The sequence below is a fragment of the Sander vitreus genome, chromosome 12 (assembly GCF_031162955.1).
Source record: "Sander vitreus isolate 19-12246 chromosome 12, sanVit1, whole genome shotgun sequence".
Taxonomy (NCBI): domain Eukaryota; kingdom Metazoa; phylum Chordata; class Actinopteri; order Perciformes; family Percidae; genus Sander; species Sander vitreus.
In genome coordinates this window covers 22,833,000-22,856,058 of record NC_135866.1, presented here as the reverse complement: position 1 = coordinate 22,856,058, position 23,059 = coordinate 22,833,000, and the positions used below count along the sequence as shown (strand labels likewise).

The following is a 23,059-nucleotide window of genomic DNA, read 5'->3' as shown; positions in this document are numbered from 1 at the left end:
TAGTTTAGAAAGACAGTACCGTTCACATGTACAGGTGGGCGCCATCTTTGGAAAACAGTCACGATCAGTCGAACGACGAACGGCATGCAACGTGAGCTGAACTGTCACTTGAAATCTCCCATGGTCCGTGGTTTCCCAATGGGTAAATAGGAATTACGTTTGTGTAATGTAATTACATGGAAATGCGTGAATTATATCTGTTTATTAAAATATATGCACGCCGTTCGTCGTTTGACTGGTTGGACTGTTTTCCCAAGATGGCACCCGCCTGTGAAAGGTACTGTCTTTCTAAACTATCTTTTTAATAAACTGTCTGTACATTTACAAAGTTCTCAATGCTTCGGTTTACATGTAGGGACCCTCATTATGCTACCGTGGAAGTGTGGTGCTATTTTGAGCCTTGTTAGTGGTATAGAAATAGCTATTTCTTTTTACTTTGGCCATGCCCCGATGACTAGCGTTATAAGGTAATTAGCGGTTTGCGATAAAACTGGTCACATTCGATTAGCATGAAAACATATCCCAGAGAACTGGATTTGTCCTTTAAATCATATTCTTAAATTTATTTAGGTTACTTCCTATAGACAGATTGGTATCAGGACTTACTCGGTTGACATGGAGACATAGATAGATTGACTGAATGGTATCATGGCACACAAACAAAGCATTATTTTCTACACATAAATATACATGGAAAAATCCCTGGCATGGTTTCTACCTGATTTCTAAATGTTGGTCTACTGGGACTCTGACCTTTTATTGAGCGGTACCACAATGTTTGCACTTTTGCAATACTGTATCCAATGAAACCTCTTCTTTATTGACTTTAAAACATTCTTGTTTTTTTTTTATGTTCTCATACATTTTGTAATTAGCTTTATTGTGTATAATATATATATATATATATATATATATATATATATATATATATATATATATATATATATATATATATATATATATATAGTTGGAAATGTGTGACAACTATTTGTACTTTAAGTTTTTGTAAAAGGTGGTCATTGGTGTGTGCCTTCTTTTTGGGATGCCCCCCTCACCCCCTGATATTGATCATTCAGAGGTGTATAAAGAGCATAGGTAGATGAGGAGAGTTTTAAAACAAATGGCAATGGCTGAGGGTGCTCTCTTTGTTTGGATCCCCTTCCTTCTCTCATGTGTCTTTCAAGCTTCTGACAACAGACATGGTAAGTCAAGTCGATTTTTAATTATTTAGCCCAATATCACAAATTTGCCTCAAGGTGCTTTACAATCTGTACAGAATACAACACCATCTGTCCTTAGAAAGAAACTAAAACTCTCCCTAAAATAATGGAAGACACCTCAGGAAGAGCAACTGAGGAGGGGTCCCTCTCTCAGGATGGACAGATCATACAGACAGAATAGGCCAAAATAATAAAATTACATTATAGACAATCAGGACTACAAAATTATAGATAGATTGTAAACATACAAAGTAAGGTAAGGAACAGTAATCCACCCGTAGTACTCCGTAAGCAGTGAATAACTTAAACATTTTAAACTTAAATTGTTAATGTTGAATTGTCTCTGTTTTCTCAGTCTGTGGGGATGCGTGTGATTCAAATGGTGGTATAAAAAATCCAGCGACAGACCACATCTTTTCGCAGATCCCAGTGAGTCCCCAAAACTGTGACTCAAGTGAGATAAAAACACATTTATGCCTCAATTTGGGCCATCCTTATAATTCTCTATCTTCTGCTCTGTTGTCTTCAGATAACCCTACCAGAAGGAATTGATCCCAAGAATATAAATATAACGGTACGTACCAAAACAGTTTTTAAAACTTATCTCATAAAAATATTCAATAACGTTTTTTTACGTCTACTTTTTATATTTATGTCAACCAATCCAATATATTTTGTTCTCTCATAGTCAATAACCATCAAAACTTGTACTGGTGAGTGGTTCTTTATACGAAAAGTCAAGTCTCCCATTTCGAATGCACACAATTGCTTAGGCTGATGTGGAGGACATAGTATAACACTTTATAAACAAATTGTGACATACTCTTTTATCTTCCTAAAATGTTAACATGCTGTGTCAGATGTGAAGGAACAGCTGGCACAGCTTAACATTCAGCTTCAGCAGACAAATCTCCGCAACAGCCACCTAGGTGAGTATTCAACTTTTATGTTTAGAACCTGAGGTATATCACTAGTTAGGACTGTTGCTCTCACTTTACCTGCACTCTTTCTGACAGATAATGAAGCCTTTGGGTTGAGGAGGGAAGTCAGACAGCTGAACCTGCAGCTTGCCACATGCAGCGCGACAGCCTCAGCTATTACTGGCTGTAAGTGTTTGATTGTAAATCATACTCGACATACATGATACATGTTCAGGTGTGACACATGGAACGACATAAACCAATGTTAAACTGTATTTAATTCCTGGACAGCCTATCAAATCCAGCTCCTCAACAAATTGAAGCAGCTTCTGGAGACATTTGATAGTGATACATTTCTGAGTAAGTTTATCTGACTTGGAGTTAAACCATCATATTTTGTTAATGTGTTGCTGCACATGTCACTTCACATTTATTATATGGCAATGAGTTTCTAATACTGTTTTTTCTAGTCCTGAAAATCATTGCACTGACCAGGGAGGTGAATACATTACAGAGGAAGATCAAACATGCTGCTAATGCTACTGAAACCTCTGAAATCGGAGGTGAGTGTTGTTTTATTGCTAAGCTTTTACACTTTAGCACCATACTCTCCTATTACTTTTGATACAATAAACTCTAACATAATTTTTAACTTGAATTATTTGAACTCTGCTTGAACTGCATCTTCAAATACATATTCTGTTCGAAGCTTCTGTGAGGATGGCGTTAGCTAATGTCTTTGAATTCCAATGTTTCACATGTGAACTTGTCTCGCAGTGCTGCAGAGAGAGCAGCAAGAGAAGATTAATGAACTGAACGTAAAGATGCAGCAGGTGGAAAGCAGCCACCCAAACTCGGCTCTGAGTAAGATTTACAAGACATTTGTAGAACAGCTGTGAGCAGTGGTGAAGTCCCAAGATGCTGATCTATTTTGATTTGTACAAACTTTATATAAAAGCTATATACAATCTTTATGAATAAACTTTACACAAACTTTATAAATATATACACTATACACAAACGTTTTATTAGCTATACACAGTAGTAAATGGTTCTGATCAGACTTGTTTTTTGTGTGTTCAGTTCTTCAGATCATCTCACTGCAAAATCAGATCTGGGATATGGAACAGGTGCAGTTAAGAAGAGGAGAAACTAATCTTCAGCCTGACAAGATCATTTTGGGTAAATTGCTGCCCAATTGACTGAAATATTTGTTTATTTGCATGTTAAGGTATGAAAATTGTTTGTCCGTAATTCAGTTGATAAATCTGAAGTGAGGCTTTTGAGACAAGAACCCATTTTTCCTTTAACAAATCAAATGTCTACTATAATGCAAGCGCACCATTGTGAAATTTAATACAGTCAGGGTTTTTTGCTGCCATAGCCTTACTTGGTCTTGTAGCTTATGTGGCTAGAGTTAGCAAACTTCAATTGTGCTGTATAATGCACACTACGGTCTCAGTTTTCTGACTTTATGACTCTTCCGCATTTGTGCTACTAACAATAGCTTAACATATTTGAAAAAACTCTTGGTTTGGATGATGATGGTGTTGGTTCACTGAACATCTGATGTGGTGTGCACATTTAAACACAGGACCCAGTGCCGTTCCAAGGTTTTATTGTTGTCAAGGCAGGGAAAAGGTTTACACTGGTGGCAGGTGAATAATGGATTGGTCGATGGATGGACAATCAATCATAACAAATTAGGTTGGATTCAGCTTGACTTACATCAGTAATGCATCCACAGTTTCTCTTAACTTTAAACAGGATTTCACCCTGTAATCTAACATAAGTCAAACAATATACATTAAACTTTCAGGCATAACATTCAATGTGACCAAATATAAGTGTTATACAATGAAAAATCCATTAGACTCACATCACTCCTTTCTTTGCATTTTATTGTTCAGAGCGTTTAAGCAACACGTTGATAGCTGTTTCCAGTATTCATTTTCAGTTTGAAGTTTTATATTACTGATTTTGTCCCAGACTTGTTGCTGCACCAGTACATTCCCTTAAAACCACTAATATATTGCTTTAAGGATTGTTAATGTTAATAAATAACTTTTCTAACTAATCTAGGTCACTCTGCGTGGACAGTAACTGAAGGTTACAACCTAATATTACAAATTACATGTGAGCAAAAGATTGATATGCAATACATGAAATTAATAAAACGTTTCGTAGCCCAACATTTATTTTTGTCTGCCATGTTTTTGCGTAATATGACGTCAAGGCGGCAAGTCAGGGACCAAAATGTAGCTGTGTTGTGGGGGTGTTCACCTGAATTCTCCCATTTGGGAACTAATTTGTCCGATTATTCTGACACCACATGAATGCAGCACTAAACAGGTCCCATATTATGCTCATTTTCAAGTTCATACTTGTATTTTTTACATGCTTTAATGTAAAAACACATTATTTTTCTCACACTGTCTGTCAGAATATAGCTATCTGAAACTGTCCGTTTCAGCGCCTGTCTCTTTAAGCCCCCTCTCTAAACCCAGTCTGCTCTGATTGGTCAGTGTTTCCGGTTTTTCCGCACCTGCGCTGTCTGAGTCTCTGCACCATCATTGCAGAGGGGAATGACTGTAACAGCAATGTAGCGGCACTTTCTACCTATATATAATATAGTTTTGTATAGTTGTTTGAGAAAATTATATATATATATATTTATATATATATATATATATATATATATATATATATATATATATATATATATATATATATATATATATATATATACTGTATATCACATTGACCTGCATTGTAATTAAAAAAAGTAATGGAAATCTCACTTTTTACTATATGGGACCTTAAAGCATTTAGCAGTATCTCATAATTGTTTGTTGCCGCTGTTCCTAAAAGTTACATAATCTCTCTTTTACGTCATGTCACTTATAAATATCTTTTTCATGTTTAGCAGCTTTGTTTAGCAGGAATCCATCTGTTAGCATTAAATGTCTGTGTTTATGATTTATTCTCTGCTTAATCACTTTCACTTCATCAGATCTACAAGGGCAGCTGGACAGGAAGCTCAGTGAGCTGCGAGCCAAAGGAGATGCAGACTTAGCTAGTCAGTACATCTCTCCACATCTGTCAATATTTTCTTTATAATTAACAATGTTAAAGGTTCGGATCAGGATGTAACTTTTCCTGACACATTCTCTGTTGGTCCTCCAGTGCTGGAGCTGATTTCTGTGCACAGTAAGATCACAGTGATGCAGAGGCTCATCAATGTCATCATTGAGAGATCCAGAGTTCATGCTGCTGGTGAGTCCATACTGATATCTTATAGTGTTGTAGATCCCGTCTTATCTTGTATGTGACAAATGTTATGTTACTGAAGCTTCATTTTTTGTTTCTTTATTTAGATTACCAGAGGGCGTGGAGGCAAAAAGCTGAGCTCCTTAGAAAAAAGATCTTACAGTTGAATCGTGAGGAGAGTAACAGTGAACTTAGTAAGTGTGCAACTTAACAACATGCAGTTTTTGTTGTTGTTATAGTTGTGTTTACTACAGCATTTATTTGACATCCTTTATCTTTTTTTCTCCAGCCAAGGAAATCTTGAAGCTGCAGGCTGAGGTGGAGCATTTTAGACAGTTAATGATGAACGCCAAAAAGACAACTGAGTCCCAACTTAAAGGTGAGCAGCTCTATGAAACTTGATTTACTTAAATTTATTAAGATGAAATTCACACTTTTACTTATCGAATGAGGGGTTATGAATTGATAAACTAGAAACAAACCTTACAGTTCCTTGATTAAGTGTGTGTGTGTGTGTGTGTGTTGTTTGTTAGACTGTATTCTTATTTTTGTTGTTTATGCTTATATTTTAATATGTTCATGTGAAGTTTACCTGTAATGAAAGGTGCTTTAAAAAAATACAATTTCCATTGTTATTTTCATCCTAGAGCTAAGAGTTATTTTGGAGGAGGAGAAGAAACAGCAAGCTAACTTACAGAAACACCTGGAGGAAACAGAGTATGCCCAGTCACAACTGAGTAAGTATGAGTATGAAAAAGAGGCAGTCCGATCTCTGCCCTTGAATTGTATTTTACTGAAATCTTTCTATTTTAAATGGTGTGTTATCTCCACAAGGAAAACACCAACAAAGCACCTGTTAACAGCATACGTATACCAGCTCCAAAAGTCAAATTCTAAACACTGAAGTCTTTTCTTTTACTTTGACCAGTCATGAAATTCATCAGCATAATGAAAGAGATGAGAGAACTGGACGATGATGAGCAACACCATACGACATCAAGTCAAGCCACCAGTGAGTCCTCCTCTACTACTTCTACTGTTAAAGTCAGGCTGGAAATCAGCTGATAACTGCCACAAACGGATCCCATAAATAGTTGGTATCTTACACTTGGACTCAAATCTCTTACATTTCATTATTTTTAAATCAGCTCTTCAGACTGTGCTTCAAGCCAAAGAAAAGGAATTTGCCAAAGCTCAGGCTGAAATAAATGGTGAGTCCATTAAAAAGTGCTCCGAAAACTTCAAAGCACAATTTCAGTTGATCGTTTCGATGACCTGACTTCATCCTGTGCAACAGAGCTGCAGAGGAAACTGCGATTAAAGAGCAAAGAATGCTCTGGACTTGAGGAAATATATGAGGGTAAGTTGTAAACACAACTTCAGCTAAAGGCTCTGATAAGTCATGTTGTAGTTTCAGTTCTGATTTGGGTTATGTGTGTGTTTCTATCAGTGGTAAAGACTGAAATTGAACAGAAGATTGTAGAACTGACCAGAACCAGAAACTCCAAAGCAGCACTCAGTGAGTAGCATTACTATGCAGCATTGCCATTACAGCCTCAGTGCAGTGTTTACATAAAGCTGAAATCTCTCCATAAGAGCTGTCTCCTGCTTTGTTTTTTTCTTACATAAGTATAAGATGTGTAGTGATGTTTGCTCTGTTTATCTGATTCAGTTCTGAATGTGATAAACCTACATAGTGATCTGAAGACTCTGAGGGATCTGATCTCCACTGAAAGTGATCCAGACAGGCTCTCAGGTGAGTCACACATTGAATGTTTCATTTTCGCATTGAGAAAGTTAGTCAGTCAGCTGTTGCTTTGATTAATCTGCTTGTTAAAACATTTTTTAAATGCACTCATTACATGATCATATTTTCTTAATTTCTTTTAACCAAAGTGAATTAGTTTTTAAACACTTATTTACATCTTTTTGTGTCACATTTATTGTCTCTGCCTCTCCCAGTTATCACTGTTATCACTTTGTCTCCTCACAGAGCTGCAGAGGCAACTGGAGGAGAAACAAGAAGAACTTAACTCCAAGACTGCTGACATGGAGAGACTGATTCCCAACCCCAAAATAAGTAAGCACATTGATTTTATACACTGTGAGCACCTTGGTCAACTGTTGAAGTCCAAAATGAATTAAATGATGCAACCTTGTGTTTCAGTTTTAACAATCATCGATCTGCAGAATGAGATCTGGGACCTTCAGAAAAAGGCTGCCAATGATACCACTGGTGACGATGTAAAAGGTTAGTCTATTTTGAACGCCAATGTACCAATTCAGAGTGACATCATTTGAGAAATGAAACCACAAATGACAAATGTAATCGACATAAAAGACTATTCACTTTCTCCTAGATTTGCAAGACAGAGTGAAGGGCCTTATCACTGAATTAGACGACAATGGTGATGACAACACAAAACTGAGTGAGTTTTTAAATATCTGTGAGCCGGAAGTTTTCTTTCATCATCCCTCTGATCCTATTACAGTATCTCTACAATTAAACTACATGTTTGCTGTCTCTATTGTGGTGCACTTCAGTGATGCAGATCATACTGCTGCAGAGTCAGGTGGAGCAGCTGGAGAGACAGTTACCAACCACTCAGGTAACACGTAAGTATCTCCAGCAAACCTTTTCAGCAATCCCCAAGCAAACAAAAGATCACCTGCTGCTAAGGTTGTCTGTAATATTTGTATTATTGTATCCTGATATCCTGCATGCAACTAATACATATGTTTTAATGTCTTTAAATTTGTCTCAGAGCACACTGATGATCTCACAACCAAGAAGTTTGAGCTGCAGAAATACGTCAACGAGCTGAATGAGAAAAACCAGACAATTGCCAGGTTGAGTAAGTAAAGAGGGAACATGGTGTCTACGTTCATAGCTGAGGAAATGGTCTGTATCATATGTTTTTTCTGTGTTCCTAAGTTCTGACAATCACTGATCTGCAAAACCAACTCAGGAACCTAGAAAAAGGAGAGCACAATAAGGGCCAAACAGCGTCTGCTCCAATTACTAGTGAGTGTCTCATTTCCGTACTTTGACAATTATTGAGTTCATGTATTAAGCGTGATTTATGCTTCTGTGTTAAATCTACGCCATGGCTACGTACATAGGTACGTGGACACACGGACCCTAAGCCGGACCCTACGCTACACGTTGCGGTGACGCAATGTCGCTTGGCCATGGCTTGGTAGCGTTGGATTTCCCCCTACTCATTTCCTGGTTTTCTTTCTCCATGAACAACATTAAATCAAGGAGAGGGTTAACTTTTGCTGCTCCAGCTTTCCCACCGTGGTCAGAAAGCACAGGGAAGACACTTTGTTTCTCTCACTATGACTCTAGAGTTGCTACTCGCTCCGAAGCTAATCGCCGTCACTCTCTCACTTGCTCTACCACACGCTCCCCACGCACACACACACATGCCGGCCCTGCTGTTCTCCTAAAGAGATCGACGCACAAGTATAAACTTCAGGCCACTTACGTAGGCTATGGCGAAAGCTCTGCGTGGAGCCTCCGCAGAACCATAAATCACGCTTTAGCAATAGCTGAAACATACCTGACTTTTCCTAGAGCTGAGAGAACAACTGAAGGCAAAAGTGGAGGAGCACATCCGTGATCAAGCTGAGATCAAGGGTAAGTTCAGCAGTAGCATGTGTAGGTTTCTGCAACAAGATACAAAAAAGCAACAACCAAAAAAGATGAATGTGTTTTTTTGTTTTTTTTTACTAGCTCTGCAGAATAAACTGAACCAGACGGAGGCACAGTGTACCGGGTTCGAGGACAAACTTAAAGGTGAGTGTAGTGTGACTTGTTACTTACTGTCCGTGCAGGCCAGTAACGTCACACCCTTTTGACTCCATTGTGCGAAATGAATGGGTTTAATGTCAAAAAATTTAATAAAATGAATTGTTGTTAGAAATAGGATAATACAACAATACACATAATAATAATAATAATAAGTCTGAAACTGGTGTAGCCTGCTACAGCTTATTATGCTTACCCTTTTACAATCCAATACAGGCAGACAAAAACTTACAGTATTCTGTACATACTAATCATACTAATGGCAATGTGGCTTTCTGATCATGTATTTATATATTCAATAAATTATTTTTATATCTTTTTTAAACATCCTAAGTTTTGAATGATGTATTACATTGGTCCTCACGAGTTGTTTTTTAAACATGCAAATTCCTCTCAAATCATATTGACTTTCATTTCAAACAACCTTTGGATCCTTTTTCAGGTAATAACTATTAGAAAGGTGAAGCGAACAATGAGGGGGAGAGGGGGCAACCCTGGCAGATGTTGCCTGTCAAAACCACAACTATTGGATTAGCATAAAGAAAGAAACTTGTATCTTAGAAATATATTGTTCACAGTCCTCAGATAGCCCTGTTTAAGGTATTCACATGTTTGAACTTGTTCTGTCTGTGGGATCAACAGTTGTTACAAATGTGTCTAAATGTGCATGTAGATCTGCAGACCAACCTGGATGCCAAAATGCAGGAACTGCAGTCCAAAACTGAGTCTGTTTCTTCACTTGGTGAGTGGTGGAGCTGTGTTACCAAACCGTACAAAAGAACACAATAATTGTTTTGGGGTCTGCATATAAAGTTTGAAGGATAAGGAAAAACTTTAGACAATTTAAATATGGTTCTATAGTTGCTTTTAAATGTGGTTCTTTCAGCTCTCCAGGTTTCTACATTAACCCTGCAACTGGAGGAGCTGAAGAGACAACTACACAACACTGATTCTGAAACCAAGATCAAAGGTCTGTGTGTGTGTGTGTGTGTGTGTGTGTGTGTGTGTGTGTGTGTGTGTGTGTGTGTGTGTGTCACTATACAGTTTAATAGTGCCCCATTTGTTGACTTAGTCCATCTTTGCTTAACATCAAGTATTAACCATTTCTGAGATATTTGGTTTCCATGTTTAAATTACGCACTTCAATTGGTGCACAAAATATGGGACCTGTGCAGCTTAGAGACAGAGACATATTTAGACAATGGTGTAAAATTGTTTTGTTTTTGTTCTGCAGAGCTTCAAAAGCTTATAGATGAGAAAAATAATGAGCTGGCCAAAAAAACAGAAGAGCTAAAAGCAAGAAGTGCTCAACCACAAAGACGTGAGTGGAACATGATTAACAACCGACTGAAGGAGTCACAATCACTGAATTATATGTATAATCAAGATGGGAGGTTAATATGATTATCAAAGTTTAACTCTTTTTCCAGTTCTACAGATCATTGCAATACAAACAGAGATTGAGAAAATATCATATGTGGCAGCAAATGACACAGATTACGCTAAGATTAGAGGTGAGTGACACATGACTAAGGAGCAGAGCAATAACGTAATAGCCTCCAAATGTTTTTAATAAACTGTCAAAACAAAACAAGTGCTCACGTGAAATGATGTTATTCTACGTCTCTTGCTCTGCAGCACTCCAAGACCATTTGAATAATTTGGTGGACGGAATTCAAGATGAAAACAATGAAAATACTAAACTGAGTGAGTCATGATCAAAATAACAGTAAAAATGAATTGTTCCATGGTTGTTGATCATGGTGTTGTTTCCACTGAATGGCTCTCATCCAAGCTTTCTTCTGTTAGTGTTTAAAATGTTGGCTTATCAAGATGAAATAGCAAGATTGGAGAAGCAAGAAAAGAGTCAGACACAAGCAGCATTGGAGAGAATTAAAGGTGGGGAGCAATATATACAAGTCACTTATTATGAATGCTTTTTCATACATTCTGAGAAAATAAAACATCCATTCTGTCTTTGTTCGGAGATCTGGAGAATGAACTGGAGGACATCAGAAACCAGATAGAAGAAAAGACACTGGTGCTGGACTCAAGTGATACAAGGATCAATAATCTAAGTAAGTGGTTTGGTCAGAAAAAAACAAACAACCAAATTGTCAAATGGCATCAGAATACTAAAAGTAGTGTGTTGCTTTTTTTTAGCGGCTCAGATTATGGAACTTCACAAGAAAATCAAACCACTAGAAGACGAGATATTAGACGTTAAAGAGACAAGCGCTGAGAACATCAGAGGTAAAGAACAAAATCTGATCGTTACATTGTAATGTGCCACAAAGTAATACATACAATGATATCCAGACTTTGATTTCATGATTTTGTATTTCATTGACCTCTAAACCATCTTCAGAGCTGCAAAACAGACTGGAATTGATAACGCGGCAACTGCAAGACAGTGAACTTCGACTCCAGGAAGCAGATGCAAAGAATTTTAACTTGAGTGAGAACATTTCTTATTTGCTAAAGTTTCGTGTCATGTTTGTTTCCTTTAAGCACAAAATAACTGCAGCTGTGTCTGTGTCTCTGCTAGTAATGGAGATTGCTGATTTGAGGACACAACTGAAAAAGGCTCAGAAAAAGGCATCCAAACCTGCTGAAAATAGCAGTGGTTTGTAATTCTGTTACTTCACTACTATTGTGTCTCTGCTGTCATCCAACACATGATGTCTTACTAGAATAGATCTTTTAAATATTCTTAAAATGAACATGTAAAGATTAAATGATCTGTCTTCATCTACAACCTTCCTCCTCTTTCTGGAATGATGTTAAAACAAATCTTTTTGGTCTTTCATACAACTGTGGTTATTTTTTTTCTCTCCCTCTCAGAATTGGAACAACAACTACAAACACAACAAAGAGTGAACAAAAAACTTGAAAGCGCAAATAAAGGTATGTAGCCTACTGTACATTGTTTGACATTTTGGGAAATGCGCTTATTTGCTTTTTATCATAGAGTTAGATCATAAGATTGATACCACTCATGTTTTTATGCAATAATGCTACAGCCAGAAGCCGGTTAGCTTAGCACAAAGACTGGAAATGGGGAAAGCGCTAGCCTGGCTCTGTCCAAAGGTATTAAAGTGTGTTGTGTTTTTACGTGGGCTTATGTGTCAGACTATTTCTTGGTCGGGAGCAGACACTTCCTGAAATCTCTGCAGGCTAACTTCAGGCCACTTAAGGCTGTTTTGTGCTTCTGCGTCAACTCCACGCCGTAGCTACGCCATCGCTCCTATGGCATCGTGACCCTTTCGGAGTTCTGCGTTGGGGTTGCTTTGCATCGCGGTGCATTTCACCGCCATAACGCTAGGGGGTCATAAGTCTGAGGTTATTTGCGAGGTGTCTGCCAGCCAGTTTACAGTATGTTATGTTAGCAAGCAAACTTTAGCACAACTGCCCACAAAGTACCACTTGCTGGCGAAATGCTAATTTCAAAACGTTACTGACATATAGATACTTTACAAACGGATAACCCCGTCATTGTAACCAAAATATGTCTTGAGTTTATTTGCAAAGCTTATGTCAGTGAACTAACATGTTGCTACTCCCCACAGTAGGCTGCTTGAAACACCGACTATCAACACACAGGACGAGTTGACCAATCACAGTCCTTGCGATCTGCGTGGCCTAGACGCAAAGTTACAAATTTTTGGAGGTGCGCGTCTGGCTACGGCGGAGGGTTCGGAGGGGGGTTCGCGGCAACACAGAGGGGTCTGCGGGGGTACGCCGTCGATTCAACACAGAAGCATAAAACAGCCTTTGCGTAGGCTATGGCGAAAGCTCTGCGTGGAGCCTCCGCAGAACCATAAATCACTCTTTAGCAATAGCTGAAACATACCTGACTTTTCCTAGAGCTGAGAAAACAACTGAAGGCAAAAGTGGAGGAGCACATCCGTGATCAAGCTGAGATCAAGGGTAAGTTCAGCAGTAGCATGTGTAGGTTTCTGCAACAAGATACAAAAAAGCAACAACCAAAAAAGATGAATGTGTTTGTTTTATTTTTTACTAGCTCTGCAGAATAAACTGAACCAGACGGAGGCACAGTGTACCGGGTTCGAGGACAAACTTAAAGGTGAGTGTAGTGTGACTTGTTACTTACTGTCCGTGCAGGCCAGTAACGTCACACCCTTTTGACTCCATTGTGCGAAATGAATGGTTTAATGTCAAAAAATTAAATAAAATGAATTGTTGTTAGAAATAGGATAATACAACAATACACATAATAATAATAATAATAATAATAATAATAATAATAATAATAATAATAATAATAAGTCTGAAACTGGTGTAGCCTGCTACAGCTTATTATGCTTACCCTTTTACAATCCAATACAGGCAGACAAAAACTTACAGTATTCTGTACATACTAATCATACTAATGGCAATGTGGCTTTCTGATCATGTATTTATATATTCAATAAATTATTTTTATATCTTTTTTAAACATCCTAAGTTTTGAATGATGTTTTACATTGGTCCTCACGAGTTGTTTTTTAAACATGCAAATTCCTCTCAAATCATATTGACTTTCATTTCAAACAACCTTTGGATCCTTTTTCAGGTAATAACTATTGGAAAGGTGAAGCGAACAATGAGGGAGAGAGGGGGCAACCCTGGCAGATGTTGCCTGTCAAAACCACAACTATTGGATTAGCATAAAGAAAGAAACTTGTATCTTAGAAATATATTGTTCACAGTCCTCAGATAGCCCTGTTTAAGGTATTCACATGTTTGAACTTGTTCTGTCTGTGGGATCAACAGTTGTTACAAATGTGTCTAAATGTGCATGTAGATCTGCAGACCAACCTGGATGCCAAAATGCAGGAACTGCAGTCCAAAACTGAGTCTGTTTCTTCACTTGGTGAGTGGTGGAGCTGTGTTACCAAACCGTACAAAAGAACACAATAATTGTTTTGGGGTCTGCATATAAAGTTTGAAGGATAAGGAAAAACTTTAGACAATTTAAATATGGTTCTATAGTTGCTTTTAAATGTGGTTCTTTCAGCTCTCCAGGTTTCTACATTAACCCTGCAACTGGAGGAGCTGAAGAGACAACTACACAACACTGATTCTGAAACCAAGATCAAAGGTCTGTGTGTGTGTGTGTGTGTGTGTGTGTGTGTGTGTGTGTGTGTGTGTGTGTGTGTGTCACTATACAGTTTAATAGTGCCCCATTTGTTGACTTAGTCCATCTTTGCTTAACATCAAGTATTAACCATTTCTGAGATATTTGGTTTCCATGTTTAAATTACGCACTTCAATTGGTGCACAAAATATGGGACCTGTGCAGCTTAGAGACAGAGACATATTTAGACAATGGTGTAAAATTGTTTTGTTTTTTGTTCTGCAGAGCTTCAAAAGCTTATAGATGAGAAAAAATAATGAGCTGGCCAAAAAAACAGAAGAGCTAAAAGCAAGAAGTGCTCAACCACAAAGACGTGAGTGGAACATGATTAACAACCCGACTGAAGGAGTCACAATCACTGAATTATATGTATAATCAAGATGGGAGGTTAATATGATTATCAAAGTTTAACTCTTTTTTCCAGTTCTACAGATCATTGCAATACAAACAGAGATTGAGAAAATATCATATGTGGCAGCAAATGACACAGATTACGCTAAGATTAGAGGTGAGTGACACATGACTAAGGAGCAGAGCAATAACGTAATAGCCTCCAAATGTTTTTTAATAAACTGTCAAAAACAAAACAAGTGCTCACGTGAAATGATGTTATTCTACGTCTCTTGCTCTGCAGCACTCCAAGACCATTTGAATAATTTGGTGGACGGAATTCAAGATGAAAACAATGAAAATACTAAACTGAGTGAGTCATGATCAAAATAACAGTAAAAATGAATTGTTCCATGGTTGTTGATCATGGTGTTGTTTCCACTGAATGGCTCTCATCCAAGCTTTCTTCTGTTAGTGTTTAAAATGTTGGCTTATCAAGATGAAATAGCAAGATTGGAGAAGCAAGAAAAGAGTCAGACACAAGCAGCATTGGAGAGAATTAAAGGTGGGGAGCAATATATACAAGTCACTTATTATGAATGCTTTTTCATACATTCTGAGAAAATAAAACATCCATTCTGTCTTTGTTCGGAGATCTGGAGAATGAACTGGAGGACATCAGAAACCAGATAGAAGAAAAGACACTGGTGCTGGACTCAAGTGATACAAGGATCAATAATCTAAGTAAGTGGTTTGGTCAGAAAAAAACAAACAACCAAATTGTCAAATGGCATCAGAATACTAAAAGTAGTGTGTTGCTTTCTTTTAGCGGCTCAGATTATGGAACTTCACAAGAAAATCAAACCACTAGAAGACGAGATATTAGACATTAAAGAGACAAGCGCTGAGAACGTCAGAGGTAAAGAACAAAATCTGATCGTTACATTGTAATGTGCCACAAAGTAATACATACAATGATACCCAGATTTTGATTTCATGATTTTGTATTTCATTGACCTCTAAACCATCTTCAGAGCTGCAAAACAGACTGGAATTGATAACGCGGCAACTGCAAGACAGTGAACTTCGACTCCAGGAAGCAGATGCAAAGAATTTTAACTTGAGTGAGAACATTTCTTATTTGCTAAAGTTTCGTGTCATGTTTGTTTCCTTTAAGCACAAAATAACTGCAGCTGTGTCTGTGTCTCTGCTAGTAATGGAGATTGCTGATTTGAGGACACAACTGAAAAAGGCTCAGAAAAAGGCATCCAAACCTGCTGAAAATAGCAGTGGTTTGTAATTCTGTTACTTCACTACTATTGTGTCTCTGCTGTCATCCAACACATGATGTCTTACTAGAATAGATCTTTTAAATATTCTTAAAATGAACATGTAAAGATTAAATGATCTGTCTTCATCTACAACCTTCCTCCTCTTTCTGGAATGATGTTAAAACAAATCTTTTTGGTCTTTCATACAACTGTGGTTATTTTTTGTCTTCTCTCTCAGAATTGGAACAACAACTACAAACACAACAAAGAGTGAACAAAAAACTTGAAAGCGCAAATAAAGGTATGTAGCCTACTGTACATTGTTTGACATTTTGGGAAATGCGCTTATTTGCTTTTTATCATAGAGTTAGATCATAAGATTGATACCACTCATGTTTTTATGCAATAATGCTACAGCCAGAAGCCGGTTAGCTTAGCATAAAGACTGGAAATGGGGAAAGCGCTAGCCTGGCTCTGTCCAAAGGTATTAAAGTGTGTTGTGTTTTTATGTGGGCTTATGTGTCAGACTATTTCTTGTTCGGGAGCAGACACTTCCTGAAATCTCTGCAGGCTGGCTGGTTCCTCGTTTCTAGTCTTTATGCTAAGCTAAGCTAACCTGGTTTCTGGCTGTGGCTACATATTTACCATACAGACATGAGCGTGGATTTGATCTATTCTCTATTGCTCTGCAAGAAAGCAAACAAGTGCATTTCCCATAATGTTGAACTATTCCTTTGAAACTTGTTCTTGACACTTGGTGTTTGATACATATCTGTGTTTTAACCTCCTTCCTCTGTCAGACTTAAAGGAAGAGGTCAAGGAACTGAAAATGTGCTGCGCTGATGATGTCACCCACTGTGCCGGTGAGATGCTCAATATGACCTCATTATCACTCTATACATATAGTTGTTCTTGAGATCCAGTGAGTCCTTTGATGCAGTCTTTGAACTGAATATTTCGTCAAACAGATTTACAAAGACAACTGCAACAGAGCCAGGAGGACGCGGATCGCCTGCAGCAGCAGCTGCGCAAGAAGGATGCCAACCTGAAACAGCTGCAGCAGCAGTTAGAAGAGCAGATCAGGGAGAATAACGGTTCGGTTCTGTTCAGCCCTCTGGCAATAAGTTGATTCATTCAGTAAAATAGGGAAGGGAAAGTAGTAGTTACTCTAGTGATTCTTGATGAAATGTATACATTTCGCTGTCTTTTCTGTCTCAATGCTAGGCCTGCAAAATGAGAAGAACAAACTTGAGGATTATGTACAAGGTAACTATTAGTTTTGTTCAGCAGAGCAGAGTGCAGAGAATACACTGTGACAAAACACCCAAAACAAATGATGCTTTTCTTTCTTTCTTCTCAGATCTCCAAAACAGACTGAGTAATGTGGATGATAAGACGATCCATGCCAGTGAGTTGCACGCACGCACTCGCGCACACACACACACACACACACACACACACACACACACACACACACACACACACTGTACTGCACTGATACTATATAAATCTAACTGTATAGATGAATTTAAAGAGGCACTTCATAAATGTTACATATAAAGGTCAGTTCTCTCATCAGATCTGCTTCTCAGCCTGTGAAAACAGTTGAATAATGACTTCTGTGGCCCTGGAGATGTTTTGTCAAGTCTGGGAAAATAATTGTTTGTAAGAAATGGGCATTTACCAGACAGGAAATGAAAGATGGCAACCAGTTGCATTAGGTGAAATGTAGTTCAATTCCATGTTCTGGAGGCGGTCGGCACTGGCGACAGCCGTGGCTGGAGGCATTATGTATTCGGGTTGTCAGTCCCATTCTCATGAATGCGTCTTATAACCAAAAGGTCAAAGGTCAACTTTACTGTGACATCATAAGGTTCTGCTTTTTTGGCCATTATTCAATGCCATGTCTCAGGAACAGAAGGGGAGATTGTGACCATATATCACATTTGGTCGGCTACTGAATTGAAGATAACTAATCTTGGGTGCCCATTGCCAACCTTAGAACTGTGGTGACTGTATAGATCTTATGTGCTGCCGGGTTGAAGATGTGTGTGGAGCATCCACGTTTTAGAATTTTTAGCATCACTGCAGCAACATCCATATTTGGAGCATTGTCTACTGTCATGGCTACATCTTTGTGTTATATCATAATCAGCTTTATTGGCCAAGCATGTGAACACATACAAGGAATTTGACTCTGTTATTTGTTTCTCTAAATTAACTTACACACTAGTTATATTGAGTTGACCTATTTTAGAGGTTTATATTTTTTACATATTATGAAAAAAACATTTTTTCTGGGATTTGGAATGTTCTTTTGTGTCTCTGGTGCTTCCACACGCATACAAACTTTGAAAAAAATCCATCCATGCTGTTTTGAGTGAGATACGGTTTCTGAATGTGTCCTGCCTTCAGTCTCCGGGTGAGCTGTTCAAAATCGGCACGGCTTGTGACGTCACAAGCCGAAACAAGCTGGCTAACCGCAACTGTTAGCTCGTAGTGTTAGCATGCTAATGCTAACGCTAGCTACCTCATTCTCAATAACAAAGCACTGCTATAACACACACAAGTTCACCATAATCTACAAAAGAACTATTTACATGTGCGCCCTCATTTAGAAGTCTCCCAGCTAATCCTGCCTTGTAACCGACCGAAGTTGGAGAAACAGCCTTTCTTTTACTGTCTATGGAGCTAGCTAGCTGACATGATCTACATCTGAGCTACTGCGCATGTGCGAGTGCAATCAAAGATAGTACAGAAGAAGAAGAAAAGAGGTCTCACTCTGTAGCTAAAACAGAGACCAGGTGAAAAGAGGATCTGCAGCAGTGAGAGAGAGCTGTGCAGTACAACAAAAATATGGTGTTTTTTGAAAATTAAACCATGTAAACCTATTCTGGTACAACCTTAAAATACAATTATGAACCTGAAAATGAGCATAATATGGGCGCTTTAAGTTCTTGGTTTTATATTGTTTTGTGCATTTTTTGGGTAAATAAAAACCCATTATTTTCAACAAACTCCTGTTTTCCTAATTGTCTTACTGCTTGGTCCCTGACACACTAATAGACCTACAGCAGAACAAGAACAGCAGCACTTAAAGTGCTCATATTATGCTTTTGGGCTTTTCCCCTTTACTTTATTGTGCTATATATCTTTTTTGTGCACGTTATAGGTTTACAAAGTGAAAAAGCCCAAAGTCCACCCCAAAGGGACTTACCATCTCCAACAGAAAACACTGTTCACAAACTGCTCCAAACAGCTCTATTGTAGTCCAGCCTTTACTTCCGTGACGAACGTGCGTCACTTTGTAACACACGTTATAATGCTGGCCTAGCTGCTAGCATGGCACGCCCTCATATTCTGCTTTTGACTGGGTAGTAGTCCTTACCTAGGTACTGCGCATGTGCGACTCCCAACAAAGATGGAACAGAAGTGCGATGCCTCACTGTAGCTAAAACAGCGAGCTCAACACACAGGGTGAAAAGAGGAGCTGCAGCAATGTGCAGTACGACAAAAATATGGTGTTTTTTTTCAAAGTAAACCACATAAACCTATTCTGGTACAACCTGTAAATACAATTATGAACCTAAAAATTAGCATAATATGAGCACTTTAACAAAGTCAAGTAAAATCAATTGTATTTATATATCCCTTCATCACAAAACAAACATTTGCCTTGAGGGTCTTCACCAATCTGTACAGAAAATAACATCCACTATCCTTAGACCCTCGACTCGATGAAAAACAACTTCCAGGCTTTGCTCTTGTCCTTCATCCTTTTTCTCTGCAACAAGCTGCCAATCTGCCACAGCTCGTTGTAGAGGGCGAGAAGGGTTATCCAAGAGGACTTTGATTTTGTCCCTCGTCCTCCTCTCCGCCACTGCCTCCACACTGTCCAGTTCCAACCTGATCACCTAGCTGGCCTTCCTTAACAGCTTGTTGAGATTGCTGACCTCCAAGCCTGGATGCCACCACTACAGGAAACAGTGCACTGGCTACTGCAGACTGATAGAAGATCTGCAGGAGCCTGTTGCACACACTGAAAGATCTGAGTCTCCTCAGGAAGAACAGTCTGCTATGTCCCTTCCTGAAGAGGGCTTCAGTTTTTTTTTATTTGGATCCCATAGTTCTTGTATCAGACCACCCTCTTCACTTCCTCTCCCTGGATGACAACCAGGACAGGGGGAGTCCTGTTCCTCTTAATAGTCCACCACAAGCTTGTTGGTTTTGCAAATATTAGTTTTAATCTGTCACTTGTTACTCCCTGAACTTTATGGAAGTGACATATTAAATCACTGGAGTAGTGCTTTAATGTCAATTACTTTTCAAAATGTGATGTAAAGATGCACGATTGACCACATTTTCTCGATTTACAGGGCAGGTGACCTTGGATCCAAACACAGCACACCCGAGAATAGCTCTTTCTGCAGATAACACCAGGATTTCTACTAGTGAAGAAATACAAAACGTCCCCTACAATCCAGGCCGGTTTGATGTGGTTCTCGCTGTCCTTGGCACGACTGGCTTCTCAACTGGCAGACACTACTGGGAGGTGTCTGTAGCTGGGAAGCTTTGTTACCACCTTGGGATGGCCAGTGAATCTGCTCAAAGAAAGGGATCGATAACATTCAGTCCAGAAAACGGTTTCTGGACGCTAGTCATGAACAAACAGAGTCAGTTGAAAGCTGCTGATAGTAAACCTTTCATTATTCCAATTCAGACGCAACCTCTTACACTGGGAATTCTGCTGGACTACAAAAAGGGACAGATCTCATTTTATGACGCTGGTGCCAGATCTCATATCTACTCATTTGTAGGTCAAAGATTTACAGACAAGATCTATCCATTTGTCAATTTCTGTGCTGGGGATGTTGAAAGTCTGACACCAATAGTGTTACTCCCTTCTGGTTCAGTTGACTGGATAAAATAGACAACAGGGCAAATTATGTTTTGTCCGATGTAAAAATCTTAGCCACGTCTCTCATTTATGGTAACCTTAGTAGGGAAATAAAACAATCCCTGTGACTGCAGAGTAGTTCTCACACATACTTCTGTTGTTACTGCTGCTAAATGTTTCAGACAATTAAACAACAACTAATGTACAGTGATGCATTTTGTTTATTTGTCTATGTTTTGAAGAATAGAAGAAGAATGTGTCCTCTTGCCCAGGTGTTTCAATCACTAGGCCCAGTTCTGAAAAATGTACCCTGTAAGTTTAATTGTTACAGCCAGATATTAAACCTGTTTATTTCATGTTCACACCATTGGGGTGCTAGATGGCAGAGCTGATGAAAGCATTACACAAAAAGTTCTGAAATTTCTTTAAAAATAAAAAATAAAAAAGTGGTATAATGTGTGATGAAGCCCTGGGGAAACTAGTGTAGGAAACTTAATAAAAACTTGTATTGAATGAACACTTGTGTTCTTACAATGAAATGGTTTACCTTCAACAATAAATACCATCACAGTGACACAAACATTTCTCTGAAGAGAACTATCTCAGATCTAATACATATTTCCCACCACACGTCACCTCTTTAACACGTTTTAATCACTTGCTTTTTCATCACAATGCAAACATTGCTCAGTCTCTTCCTGCTGTACCGGCTACACTCCTGTAAAAGTGGGCAACGAAAACTGGATCCCGCTCTTCCAGTATGTGCAGGAAATGATTCCTCTCCTCTTCTCTCCAAGACTCAAACCACTGGGTCCACAGGCGCACCTGGCATTCAAAGATGTTTGGTAGTCTGTCTTTAACCTTGTAGGTGTACAAAAAAAAAAGAAAGAAAGCAGCTGTTAAAAGGTTAGACATAATCACTCTGGACAATCTGTTAAGAATTGACAGTACCTGAAGAGTACTGAGTGAATCTAGGAGGGTGCACACTTTTCCAGGTACAGCTTTCCCCAGAAGGTCCTGCAAGAATCGCTCCCTCTGAGTGGCGTTCCAGCCCTGGAACCAGCTCAGGACACACCGCTGCTCCTGGAGGCTTACATATGAGATGGGCTCCAGGTCTCTCATCTTAGCTGCACTCGGAGAAGCGCAGGACAGGTTCCCAAGGCTGGGAGGGCTGACTACACCATGTGAAGCTGATGGAAAGTCCTCCGGGCTGGGAGTGGAGTAGCCGTTCCAGTGTTGTGTTACCATGGTCGGTGATCCTTCTGTCGGACCTCTGAGCCTGGAGTTGTGAGTGCTAGACTGCATGTCAGTGGCCGTGAGTCTGTGGCTGTCTGTGGGCTGCAGTTGCTGCTGCTGATTTAAGCCTTGACTGACATGATTGAACCACGACATCTTTGGTAAAAACCGGTTTGTTTCAGCCTGAGGAAAGCCAGCTATTCCTCTGCTGTAAGTTAATCAGCTCAGCACCGAGAGACTGCTCTGGTCCGGGTAACGTTATCATGTAGCTTAGCTTATTTAGCCTATTTGCAACACTACTGTAGGAGTCTTAATCTAGACCTATCGTCGCAATTAACTGCTCCTAACATAAATGGTTGCGAGTGCCCATAATTTTTTTTAAACGTTAATCACCTTATTGTCGACATATTTGAATTGTAGCGTTGCTGAACGAGACGAGAGGACGAGAATCGCACTACTAATCTTTCTGACAAACAGGAAGAGTGTGCACTGTGACTGTGCAGCATGGATGTATTAAGAGAACAGCAGTTGGCTCATTAGCTTTGTCGTGTAGGCAATCACACTTGCGCCGAATATGCGCAAAGTTTGTCGTTGACGAAATAAAAAGATTAAAACGGTAATTTGTGTATACTATATAGAATACATTCAATAGTACTGAAAATGAATTAAGTGTTCTCTGGGCTTACATGTTGAGAAATCTTTATTTTCAAATTCTTAATTGCAAAACAAGTGCAATGGCAAACAACAAATAGGCTACATAGAGAATACTGTCTTGGGGTCTATTTAACTGGTAAATAAATGATATCAAGTAAAACAACAAAATGACAAAAAAAAAGAAAAGGATTCAGCAGTTCAGGCCATTCAAAATTGTATAAGAGTCTTTAAGGCTTTGGGATTGGAGTGCTGAATAGTTTGTATGTATGGTTGCATTTAATTCATAAACACTTTAAATACAGTTCTT

General features: G+C 38.8%; 2 protein-coding genes and 1 long non-coding RNA gene across 4 annotated transcripts; 2 read left to right on the top strand and 1 right to left on the bottom strand.

Moving 5' to 3' along the window:
- Nucleotides 1-1,126: 1,126 nt before the first annotated feature.
- Nucleotides 1,127-21,922, top strand: LOC144526109 (uncharacterized). Its single transcript, XM_078263325.1, is given in 48 exon segments — nt 1,127-1,202; nt 1,576-1,649; nt 1,750-1,794; nt 1,909-1,933; nt 2,081-2,149; nt 2,237-2,326; nt 2,432-2,500; nt 2,611-2,703; nt 2,918-3,004; nt 3,224-3,322; nt 5,154-5,219; nt 5,327-5,416; nt 5,518-5,604; nt 5,700-5,789; nt 6,058-6,147; nt 6,339-6,422; nt 6,741-6,770; nt 6,861-6,929; nt 7,083-7,166; nt 7,404-7,490; nt 7,578-7,661; nt 7,771-7,839; nt 7,955-8,026; nt 8,176-8,265; nt 8,346-8,435; nt 8,991-9,053; nt 9,150-9,212; nt 11,213-11,302; nt 11,388-11,477; nt 11,773-11,850; nt 12,069-12,131; nt 13,092-13,154; nt 13,249-13,311; nt 14,032-14,100; nt 14,245-14,328; nt 14,590-14,612; nt 14,614-14,677; nt 14,789-14,872; nt 14,999-15,067; nt 15,170-15,259; nt 15,349-15,438; nt 15,524-15,613; nt 15,729-15,818; nt 15,909-15,986; nt 16,204-16,266; nt 16,766-16,828; nt 16,934-17,059; nt 20,309-21,922. Coding segments are annotated over 48 exon segments (4,152 nt in total). The 3' UTR covers nt 20,896-21,922.
- On the top strand, nt 10,457-11,115 carry LOC144526944 (uncharacterized). Its single transcript, XR_013502785.1, has 4 exons — nt 10,457-10,545; nt 10,655-10,738; nt 10,863-10,931; nt 11,034-11,115. It is a non-coding gene; the product is annotated as an uncharacterized LOC144526944 (long non-coding RNA).
- c12h14orf119 (chromosome 12 C14orf119 homolog) lies at nt 21,066-22,608 on the bottom strand. 2 transcript variants are annotated; one of them, XM_078264703.1, is made up of 2 exons: nt 21,850-22,608; nt 21,066-21,723 (listed from the first exon to the last, which is right to left on the bottom strand). In XM_078264703.1, exons 1-2 carry the CDS (start codon nt 22,252-22,254, stop codon nt 21,550-21,552), a joined length of 579 nt encoding a protein of 192 aa, XP_078120829.1. In that variant the 5' UTR covers nt 22,255-22,608; the 3' UTR covers nt 21,066-21,549. The 2 variants fall into 2 exon arrangements, with proteins under 2 accessions (XP_078120829.1, XP_078120828.1); XM_078264702.1 differs by having other exon boundaries at nt 21,814-22,606.
- Nucleotides 22,609-23,059: the final 451 nt, after the last annotated feature.